This window comes from Saimiri boliviensis, chromosome 1 (genome assembly GCF_048565385.1).
Source record: "Saimiri boliviensis isolate mSaiBol1 chromosome 1, mSaiBol1.pri, whole genome shotgun sequence".
Classification (NCBI taxonomy): Eukaryota; Metazoa; Chordata; class Mammalia; order Primates; family Cebidae; genus Saimiri; species Saimiri boliviensis.
Genome location: NC_133449.1, coordinates 30,309,697 through 30,322,118, shown reverse-complemented (window position 1 = coordinate 30,322,118; position 12,422 = coordinate 30,309,697). Strand labels below are relative to the sequence as shown.

The 12,422-nt window shown below is 37.1% G+C and overlaps 1 protein-coding gene across 7 annotated transcripts in view; it reads right to left on the bottom strand.

Moving 5' to 3' along the window:
• Positions 1 to 12,422, bottom strand: part of LCLAT1 (lysocardiolipin acyltransferase 1) — a 203,760-nt gene that overhangs the window by 115,220 nt on the left and 76,118 nt on the right. For all 7 annotated transcript variants that reach the window (XM_074395674.1, XM_074395673.1, XM_039460217.2 and 4 more), the window contains 2 exons: positions 7,339 to 7,507; positions 751 to 949 (listed from right to left, as the gene is read on the bottom strand). In XM_074395674.1, the coding sequence (XP_074251775.1) occupies positions 751 to 949; positions 7,339 to 7,503 (364 nt within the window). In that variant the 5' untranslated portion in view covers positions 7,504 to 7,507. The remainder of the gene's footprint in view (positions 1 to 750; positions 950 to 7,338; positions 7,508 to 12,422) is intronic.

The window sequence follows — 12,422 nt, the reverse complement described above, 5'->3', positions numbered from 1 at the left end:
ACATTAAGTAGCAAGTTGAGAAAGGAGGCCATTTATTTTTAAAATGCAATGCTGAAATATCGCTACTTCTCCAACACACAATGAACATGTTGTATTCCTAGCCATTTAAAATAAACATTTCCAGGAACTTTATTATATTATACAAGCACAACCAGGCATGGTGACTCACGCCTGTAATCCTAGCACTTTGGAGGCCAAGGTGGGCGGATCACCTGAGGTGGGGAGTTCAAGACCAGCCTGACCAACATGGTAACCCCATCTTAAACAAACAAACACAAAAGACTTTTTTTTAAAAAAAGTTACAGTTTGGGGAAGTTCAGAAAGTACCAACACCTAGTATAATGCTTGGAACCTAGGTATTCAATTAATATTTACTACATAACTATCAATGAATCAGTCAGTGTCAATTACTTTATCAGCACAGACCAGTTTCTGGCCTAAATCACAAGTACTACATGCAATAAAAAGATACTGAACTATTAATTCATATCCTTTAATTTGATGATCCTCAGACACTATATATCCATTTCCTTGAGAACAGTTTCTCTTTCAGAATACTTTCAAAAAAGAGATTAAAATAAAGTCATCTGCCATAACAGATCCTCTAAAGACAAAAGAACCTGAGACTGTTTTTAGCCCAATGAGGATAAAAATAGAATCCCTTTAATGCTTAAGTCAGTTTTACAGTAGGTGGTGCATTACCTATAAAATGAACGAGCCACTTAAAATAATGTATGAGTAATAACCTACCAAATCCAGGAACACTTTTGAGACTGGCTTTGAGGCAAATTTTCTCCCATCTGAGGTAGCTATATCTCATCAGACAATTCCACAGGAACATCCAGTCCATTCTTGTCCGATGGTTCATGATAATGACACTTCTTTCTCCAGGAACAAATGCATCCCCAGTTATGATCACTTTTACACCAAACATGGTCTCCAATAGTGCCTAAGAAAATAATACAGATATAGAGCAAATTAAAGTTATGATTTCCCATAGGTAAATTTTGTCATGCCCTTTAAATAAATCTTATGATTTCTAATAAGTAAAAGTACAGTATTTCCCATCATCCTTGCCTCTATAATAAAAAATTGAGGGGTGAGGTTATCTAGAAGATATCAAGCACTATTTCTATTTTAAGCTTCTGGTGATTTCCTAATTAAAAAATGCTAACTGTCCTCAAAATCAAGATATCTTATTAAGTAAAAAGAAAATATAGGCCAGGTGCAGTGGCTCATGCCTGTAATCCGAGCACTCTGGGAGGCCTAGGTGGGCGGATCATGAGGTCAAGAGATCGAAACCATCCCAGCCAACATGGTGACACCCCCTCTCTACTAAAAAATACCCAAAAAAAAAAAAAAAATTAGCTGGGCGTGGTGGTGTGTGCCTGTACTCCCAGCTACTTGGGAGGCTAAGGCAGAAGAATTGCTTAAACCTGGGAGGTGGAGGTTGCAGTGCGTCAAGATCGTGCCACTGCACTCTAGCATAGCACCTGGCGACAGAGCAAGATTGTCTCAAAGAAAAAAAAAAAAGAAAGAAAAGAAAAAAGAAAAAGAAAATATAAAAGGTGTACATGAAGATTTTACTGTGTAATATTTTAGGGATATAGATATGTCACGTTATTGTTTTTTTTTTCTAGAAAGAACAGTCAAAAAATTAGCACTGGATACAGGGGGGAAAAAAACCCAGGAAGTTAAACTGTTCACTTTATAGCTTCCTGTACTACGATGTTTTAAAAACAGAAACACAGATCTTTATTCTGACAATATATACAGAATAAATTAACTATACATCTAAAATGCTACAAGCCTTTAGCACCTATGATAGTACCTGGAATACAGAAATGTTCAAATATTTGCTGAATTTGCTTAATTCATTTTTCTGATGGCCAAATATACAATATATATGAAATACTTAGAAAAACACTGTATTACAGACTCAGAGTTCTTGAAAGTAAAGTCACAGATTATAATAAAACTTGATTATTGATTTCAAACTCTTATTTGAATTTTCAAATTATTTACATGTAACAAATTTACTAGTTAATGTTTGACTTACTAATAAAAAGAGAATTGATCTAAAGGCAAAATATAAAATAAAAGTCCTCTTGGCAAGTATCATGATAATCCTGATCAAAGTATAGACAACAGAAAAACTGTGGTATATTCATATAATGGAAAAATGATACAACAACGAAAGTAGATGAACTACAACTACCTACAGCAACATGAAAGACACACAGAAGCATAATTTTGAGAGACAGCAAAACAAAAACATATACAATAAATGTTAATATACAAGACTTTCTAAAAGATTAAGGTATTTTAAAGGTGATTATATAGATGCTAAAATTATAAAGATCAAGAAGGAAATAATTATTTTTAAAGTCATATTAATGGCTACTTCTACCAAAAGGAGGGTGTTTTCATTGGAAATCTAGGTAGACTGATGGAGAGCTGGCAATGTTGTATTTCTTGACCTGACTGATAGTTACACTCAAAATTATTTATTAAATTATACATTTGTGTTTTAATTACTTTTTGGTATGTTTGCTATACTTCACAACAAAAAGTATTTTTTTAAAAAATGCAATACAGCTGGGCGCGGTGGCTCAAGCCTGTAATCCCAGCACTTTGGGAGGCCGAGGCGGGTGGATCACAAGGTCAAGAGATCGAGACCATCCTGGTCAACATGGTGAAACCCCGTCTCTACTAAAAATACAAAACATTAGCTGGGCGTGGTGGCACATGCCTGTAATCCCAGCTACTCAGGAGGCTGAGGCAGGAGAATTGCCTGAACCCAGGAGGCGGAGGTTGCGGTGAGCCGAGATCGCGCCATTGCACTCCAGCCTGGGTAACAAGAGCGAAACTCTGTCTCAAAAAAAATGCAATACAAAACAGTAAGGTTTTGAAAACATAATAAACACGATCAATAAAACAAAGGTTCAAAATAACATTAGCTAAAGAAATACACTAGAAAGTAAAAAGAAGTTAGAAAAGTTATATGTTCAAATTGTTAGAGTCAAAGCATTAACATCCTGATATAAAATCATTTGGGCTAAGTAGCTACAGATATCCCATAGGTCCTCATTAAGTTGCTTTCCACAGATGAGTTTCACTTTAAGCATGGGTATTTAATCTAGTACCTATTATGTCCTAGAAGGATGGCCTCCAAGAGGTCAATAAAAATGTATTCCTCTTAAACCGTATATAAAGATATGTCAATGTGTACACATACTTTGCTAGGTAAAATGCTTGGGGTTTTCATCAAATTTTCAAAAGGGTCCATAACTGTTCAACTAACTATAACCCCTACTTCAGAAAGTCCCTTGAAAGTGAAATACCTACATGGAAGACTTCAGGGTAAAAAGGATTATGGCAGAGTCCTCCAGCCTTGGACCCACAGCAAAAAAAAAATCCCCTTTTTTACTTCTAAGTATAAAGGGCCATCAAGTACCAAAACATGTCACTGAATTATATGTACTGGGCCAAGGCGTATGTGTAAAGTTACCATACAAGGTTAATTTGGATGACCTCCACTCTACTTTCCAAATATGATACACTTTTAAGTTTTTGCAAAGAAATGGAAAGTGGAATGCCCTTCACTTAGTTGGCAGAAAAAAGAAGTTGACTGTTATTTGTGTGTGTTGTACAAAAGAAAAGAGATTAAAATTTTTTTTTGAGAGAGAGAGAGTCTTGCATTGTCGCCCAGGTTGGAGTGTAGTGGCGTGATCTTGGCTCACTGCAACCTCTGTGTCCCAGGTTCAAGCAATTCTCCTGCCTCAGCCTCCCAAATAGCTGGGATTACAGGTGCCCGCCACCACACCCAGCTAATTTTTTGTATTTTTTGTAGAGACAGAGTTTCACCATGTTGGCCAGGTTGGCCTCGAACTCCTGACCTCATGATTCGCCTGCCTCGGCCTCCCAAAGTGCTGGGATTATAGGCGTGAGCCACCGAGCCAGATCAAGAGTTAAAAGTCTTAAGCCTATAAATCCCAAACCTCAAATCTCACTCTATATGTGCAATTTCTGATACATATGAATCCCAAACAATTCTTTTTTATTATGAAAAATAACAAAATAAACAATTCAAGACTGGGATGGGTGTGGAGGCTCACACATGTAATCCCAGCACTTTGGAAAGCTAAGGCAGGAAGATCGCTTAAGGCCAGGAATTCGAAACTAGCCTAGGCAACACAGCAAGACTCCAGCTCTACAAACGATTTTTAAAAGCCGGGTATTATGGCACATGCCCAGAGCCTTAGCTACTCAGGAGGCTGGGGCAGAAGGACTGCTAGAATCCAGGAATTTCAGGTTACAGTGAGATCTCACTGCACCACTGCACTCCAGCTGGGCAAGAGAGTGTTGCCTCCACAAACAAACAAACAAAAACCACCAAGACTGTGTGCCCAGGAACATCTCATATAACATGACATTCTCTCCCTTGACATCCAGCATTCTATCAGAATATGCCTGAAAGTTATAAATAACCTTCTGGGCAGCCAAGATCTCAAGTCCACATTAATCATTTGTAATACCAGACGAGACATATCCAGTCAACCTTATTTACAGCTCCTGCAAAGGCAGAAAAACAAATATACTACACAGAAATAAAATTGTAATATCTATAAAGAACTCTAGAACTCAAATAATCCAAACTAAAAGAATGGGAAAAAAGGACACTATTCTCAGTTTTCTCATGTTTATGTTATTTCTAGTCTATGAAATAATAGTGTCAACAGTAATAAATCTTACAAAATTTTATAACGCATTGTTTCTTATATTAAGAGTAACAATTCTCATAATTTTTACCTAGTTGGTCAAAGATTTCTCTGTGTATTTAATAAAAATACGGAAACATTTTCTGAGGATCTTTTATATACCACTACTTACTACGGCCAAGTGTTCCAACATGAAAACACAAAGATGAGAGTGTTTCCTCTCGTGATCACAGAGAAAGTTTTGCCATCATGCCCGCTGCTGTCACTCTCATTTATCATTCTGATGGATCTTTATTTAGTCTGAGGTAATAACAACTCATCTACACATCTGCTTTCACTTTTCAGGCTCAGCTTAGGTCTGGTTCCCCAAACCCCTAGATACTTGAGGCTTTGCAATCCCAAATCATTCTTCAAACACTGAGCACCCACTTTCTTAAGAGCAACAGTGTAGACAAAAATCACATTCAGCAATCTATGTTTATTGAACACCTGTTTTGTGCTAGGACTGGAATGGTATCAGAAGGCTGTGGAAGAAACTTGTGCCCTGGATAGACAATTAGAAAATGACCTCTAAATTCCTAAGGCATGATTTATGGTGAAAGGACAGAACTCCCAGTAATTTTTATAATCCCAGGTAGTAATCAAACTCTTAGAGTCAGAATTTTGAGAAGCAAAAACTGCTCTGAGCACACGCTGAGTTTGATCATTACAATATTGATTATGTTGAACAGAATGGAATGGTCCAAAAAATGAAAGGAACAAAGACATGCTCTCCAAATCATAGAAACATTCAAAGAAAGACTGAATGGTCACCCTGCAAATGGTTCTAGAAGGGACTCTTGCACACACAGTTAGACAAAGTGACCTCCAAGTCTCATCTAATTCTAAGATTCTAAAACATTTCACTGCTATGCCTCTTTTAGCACAGAAAATGTGCTCCTTAAAAATAGTAAGACAAGAAAAATCCTGCCAACAAAATCATTTTAATCCACAAGAGAAACTTAACGAAAGAGCAGATCATTTTGTGACTATTTTTGTGAAGCAATAATTAGTTTAAATATATTTATCCTAATTTATTTTTAGTTGAAAATTATTTTTAACTTCCTGAGATTGCTTAAAATAAAGTACATCAATAAGGGATAAAAAAATAAATTTTAGATTAAATTCACTCTGAATTTAAAAATAACATTTTGCTATTGCTTAAAAATAAAAACTCCCTTTAGCTCCTTCTACAAGTATGAGATAAAAGGTGATAAAAGACACCCGTGACAGTTCTTCTCTGTTTCTTTCAACAGAGATGCTCACTATCTCAAAACTAGAATATCAATTCTTCTGTAACCTAACTATAAGGAATCCAAAGTCTATACATTTCTTAAGTAAAAAAACGTTCTCTGCCCAATATGCTGTAACTAGTAAACTAAACAGCTGAGTGACAGCAGTTTTCCAAATTTATATGATTTTTTCACTAGTACTGTGGTAGTTAAATCTCACCTATTTAAAACTGTCCAAACAGCTAATAAAGCAAAAGTTAGGAATATGTGAAATTATCTTTGAAAATCTCATAAGATGGTGCATCTCAAAAGATCACACTATCAGTAAGTCCAGCTCAGCCACTTTTCTCCCAAAATTGTACTATATTGCTATTACTCTACCTGACCATCAGACAAAGTGATTGGTTTCTATTTATTTATTTATTTATTTTGAGACAAAGTCTCACTCTGTCACCAGGCAGAGTGAGATCCTGCCAACTACTCTTGCAATTCCATCACAAAACAAAACATACTTATATTAAAAAAGCAAGAAGAAATTTGGCCTAAAAGACCAGCCCTGACAGAGTAAAAGGTACTAGACATCACCCAGATGACGTAAGGGGAAATATGGCTATAATTAATGAATAAATGAGAAATCTCAAGAAAGTAAGAGACACAATAAAGAACCCAAAATAAATTCCAGAACTTACAATATTTTAAATAGAAATTCACTAGATGAACAAAACAACAGAATAAAGATGATAGAAGAAAGGGTCATTGAGCTTGAAAACAGATAATAGAAATCATTCAATATGAAGAATAGAGGAAAAAATATAGGGAAAGAAAAAAGAGAGCCTTTGTGACATGTGTGACAAATCAAACATACATATAATTGTAGTCCCAAAGTGAGGAGAGAAGTCAGAAAAAAAATGTGAAAAAATGGGTCTAAAATTTCTCAGTTTAAAAAAAAACAACCAACCTACAGATTTAAGAAGCCCACTGGAACACAGAAAAATACATTCAGCCCTCCACATCCTTGGGTTCTGCATTTGTGAACTCAAACTCAAACAATCATGGATCAAAAATATTCACGGGAAAAAAAGGATGGCTGAGCCTGTACCGAGGATGCACAAACTTTTTATTCCCATGATAATTCCCAATACCATTCCCAAACAATAACAACCATTTACATAACATTTACATTGTATCTGGTATTATAAGCAATCTAGAGATTATTTAAAGCATACAGAAGGATGTGCATAAGATATATGCAAATATTGGAGGGACTTGAACATCCATGGATTTAGGTATCTGTCAAGGGTAGGGGGCACTCTAGTGCAAGCAGTCTCCTCCAGTGTGTAACTTACCACAGGTAGGGTGAGCCAGGTTGCCACAAGACGGTTGTTGATCCAGCGATACCAAGATGGGTTTACAAACATCAAAGGTAAAAAGGGACCTAGCATGAAAATGCTTCCAAAAAAGCTTCCCCAAAACAGAGTCAGTATAAAGTAAATCCCTTTCCATGACACCATGATTCTGAAAGATAGAAAAAAAAGTATATATTTTGTTACTATAAATTTAACATCTCAAATTCAATTTCAGAATGAAGCATAAAATCATCTTTAACTCTAGGGCTACAGAAAGGCTCTAATAAGCAATATAAGAGCCTGAATTTCAAAGAGATGACCCTCCTACATCCTCTACTGGTCTAACAAGTTGCCAGTACACTAGAAATTGGTACTCTCTGGCCAGGCACTCACAGCTGTAATCCCAGCACTTTGGGAGGCCCAAGTGGGGGCCGATCACTTGAGGCCAGAAGTTCAAGACCAGCCTGGCCAACATGGTGATACCCCATCTCTACTAAAAATACAAAAATCAGCCAGGTGTGGTAGTGTGCCTGTAATCCTAGCTATGTGGGAGACTGAGGTAGAGGCTGCAGTAAGCCAAGATCACACCACTGCACTCCAGCCGGGATGACAGAGTAAGACTCTGTTTCAAAAAAAAGAAAGAAAGAAATCGATACTCTCAACAGAACAAATGTCTGACCTCAGAAAGAGTTATCTAGTTTAAGAAGCCTTTGTCCCCACTTTGGATCCATTCCAAGACCCCCAGTGGATGCGAATCACAGATAGCACTAAACCCTACATATACTATACATACATACCATGATGAAGTTTAACTTACAAATTAGGCATGGTGAGAGATTAATAATAACTATTATTAATAAAGTATTATTAAGTAAAATAAAGGTTCCTTGAACACAAGCACTGCTATACCTTGACAGTCAACCTGATCACCAAAATGTGTATTAAGGACTAACAAAAGGCAGGTAGCAAAGCATATATTGTATCAAGGACAGAGGGATACTTCACGTCCTAGATGTGGCAGAGAGGCATAGCATCAGATTTCACCCCACTCACTACTCAAAATGGCACACAAATGTTAAAAACCATTAATTGTTTATTTCTGGAATTCTCCATATAATATTTTCAGACCACGGCTGACCTTGGATAATTTAACCTGCAGAAAGCAAAACTGTGGGTAAGGAGGGGACTACTCTACACGTAAAAGCAATGGCAATTTAGCAGAGTATACTGAATTTTTTTTTTAATTTCGAAATATTAATTCTTTACATTAGAATCTAAAAATAACATCTTGGGCACTTGGCCTTAAATTGGCTCTTTATGAGTTGAAGGGTTAAGGAGAACTCAGACTCCTCACTGGCTATTTCCAAGGGATTACTGTAGGGAGGGTCCTCATAAGCAAAGCATCATACTGATGTTTTAAAATAAATGCTTGCTGGAAACACCATCTAAAATACATAAATACACATTTGATTTTACAACCTAAACTACATTAAAGAAAGATTATGTTTTGTCTCAAAATAAAATTGTTAGAAAGAGTAAAACAATTTTTAAAATGGCCTTAAAATCTATATAGTAAAAAAGGGATCCCAGAGATCAAGACCTCTGAATATTATAAAAGAATTACAATGGGAAACAGAATTTTCAAATGTCATGGTGCTTTTTTAAAATGTCACACAGACAAAAAACAAAACAGGTCAAATTCCTTAAGACATACAATCAAGACTGACTACTAAGTATTTTTTGTTTGTTTGTTTGTTTGTTTGTGACAGTCTTGCTCTGTCGCCAGGCTGGACTGCAGTGGCATGATCTCAACTCACTGCAATCGCCGCCTCCCAGGTTCAAACGATTCTCCCGCCTCAGCTTCCCAAGTAGCTGGGACTACAGGCATGCGGCACCAGGCCCACCTAATGTTTGTATTGTTAGTAGAGACGAGGCTTTACCATGTTGGTCAGGATAGTCTCGGTATCTTGACCGCGTGATCTGCCCCCCTCGGCCTCCCAAAGTGCTGGAATTACAGGGTGAGCAACCGTGCCCGACCAACTAACTAAGAAGTGTATTTTAAAACTTTGATGATATTTGACAGTAGTACGTGCACAAAATCCTTCAAAATACAAACTGAATAAACAAAACGTTGAAACGGAGTAAGGACAGCGAAAAAGACCACTGGAAAGCAGCAGGCTGAACAATTCCCAGAGCCCCGCTAGGGCCTGGAGTGGTCTGTGTTACCACCTATCCTCAACTTTTCTTTTTCTGAGGCTCAGGTCCTTCTCTTTGCATTGATGACAATACAGCTAGCTTCTCCCCAGCGGGGGGACAAAAAAAACCCTACAGATGTCTAAATTGGTATTTTCAATGCCTACTTCCTTTTATACACCCACCCCACCCCGCCCCGACTCACAATCCTGCAATGCTCAATGCTGCTGCTCTACTTGGAAACCCTATAACTACCTTTTTCTATCTATTGGTTATTTTGTTTTTGTTTTTTTGTTTTTTGTTTTTTTTGCCAGTCAGTGATTAGCTAGCTCTATGTTTAGACACTCACCCCTCAACTCCCTGCAGAGCTACACTTCACATTGTATCCATATATAATGCTTCCCCCATCAAGGCTCTGGCATGCTTCTTCCTCAGAAATTTCTGATTTGATGTGATTAACAGAAAAAAATATAAAGTAGCTTAGTTGTCATCTAATAAAATCTTTTGATTATGCAGTGATGAAGCTGAGGCTCAGGAGAGTTAAGAAGACTTTCCTAAATCCACACAACAAATTAGTAGCAGCAAATCTTTTCTGCCTACTGCTTCTTCTGCTATATCATGCTCTCTTTCTCCTGCTAAGGGGCCAGAAATTAGTGCCAAAATATGTCTCTAAACATAGACTTAAAGAGGTAGAAAGGTATGTGTCCGATAAATACACTGGGATTACTCAGACCAAATCTAATCTAAAATTACTTTTCCATCCTGCTTCTATCTCTTCCTTTTCAATCATTTGTTGATTTTCAATGATTCAATAAACAATCAAAGATATCCCAATTACTGTGTGCCAGAGACTATGTTAGTCATCTAGGGATACAACATTGAATATGACAGAAATTGCAAAGCTCTCACAAATCTAATGGTCTCTCCATCTCTTCCTTATCAGCTCCTATATGGCTCTGCATTTAATCTAGCCCTATTCTGTATCTTCTTCCAAGCCTCAAGAGTTTGATGGACAAACTTGGTTCAGAATTATGCTAACCATAAACTTATTTGGAATAGCTAAAAAAAAAATTTTAAAAACAATAAAACTACTGATAATACCAGGAGCTGACAAGGATGTGAAGCAACCAGAACTTGAAAACACTGCTGGTGGGAATGGAAAATGAGATGGTCACTTTGGAAAAGTTTGGTAGTTTCTTAATATGCTAAATGTACACTTTCAATAAAACCCAGAAATTCCACTACTGAATATTCAAGACTAATAAAAATCTATCTTCACATAAAAACCTGTACATAATTATTTACCGCAGCATTATTCATAGTTACCAAAAACAAAACCACTCAAATGTCAGTGGGGGAGAATGGATAAACAAACAGTTTATAAAACTGGATAAACTGCAATTAATATGATGTTTTGTGCATTCTTTGTATAATACTGATAGCTTTTAAAAAAGACATTTGAAAATAAGAATAGTTTTTAAAGGGCATATAACATTTTATTGACAAATAATGGAGACAGATATAACAGAGACAGAGAAGTGAACTGTAGATAATTCTCAAAAACTATGTCTACTTCAAGTGTAACCTAACAAATTTTCCCAGATGACCACTTTCCTTTCAGTGAATTAACAACGATCTTAATAACCCCACTAATAACCACACAAATTTCTTAGCTCATGGTACCTGTAATCCCAGCTACTTGGGAGGCTGAAGCAGGAGAATCGCTTGAACCAGGGAGTTGAGGTTGCAGTGAGCCGAGATCGAGCCACTGCACTCCAACAGCCTGGTAACAGAGCGAGACTCAGTCTCAAAAAAAAAAAAAAAAAGTTTAGGAGGCTGAGGATACTGTTCTATTTTCTGATTAGGTTATGTTACAGGAAAGTTGTCCTGATCCAGATCCCAAGTGGTTGTGGGAGGGGAGAGAATATTCCAGGCAATAACCTGCAGAGTCACAGAAATTTGAAACAGCATGGCTTAATCATCCTTGCCCACGGTGTCTAATCATCTATGGTTCAAACCATTGCATCACCAAACAAACGATAGAGTACATGAACCATGACACAGCCCACCTAGACTTCTTACTCAGTTGCATATGCTATTCCTACAGTGGGACAACGTGGGAGGATACTCCCTGACAAAGATTAACAAACTCCATTAAGGATACCTATAGTTCCTGGTTCAGGAAGGAAACATATTTTCATACAATCTCCTTAGTTATTTTATTCGCATAACAAGTTAAGTGTCAGCAACTAGCATTACTCTGAGTCTAATGGCGGAGCAAAGTATGAAAATAAATGACTGCAATTTACTGTGATACAGGCTGTAATGGAGGAGGTATTCAACAGGTGTTAAGGGTAGATCAAAGTAGACAATTTGAACTCTGCTAACAGGGATTAAAGAAGACATTAGACTCTTGGCGGATAAGTGGTTGTGAGAGGGGGAGAGAAAACTCCAAGAAATAACCTGTGAAGTCACAGCAATTTGAAACAGCATGGCTTAATCAGAAAACTTTTTAAACTCATATTACTGAGGTATAGGGTACACAATGGTGGGAGAGGGGCGCTACAAGAAACCACAAGAACATAGGCCCAAGAGACAAAGTCACACACCCAGGCCAGGATAGCCAAGAAAACCATATTTGCCAGGTCACTAGGGGCGGAGGAAAAAACTCTAAGGCATTAGTCTTGTTTTAGAATAAATGTTAAAAATGAAATGTATATAAATGTTTCAAAAGTGAATTGTATATAAACATAAACTCAATCAGTATATGGATTGATTTTGTTAAGAGCCTTCTCTGGACTTAAAAACAGAGTGCATGGGACTTGTTGGCAAACATCCCAGGATTGACAGATGCTGGTATCACAGAGGTCTGTGATGCAGCTCCAACACTC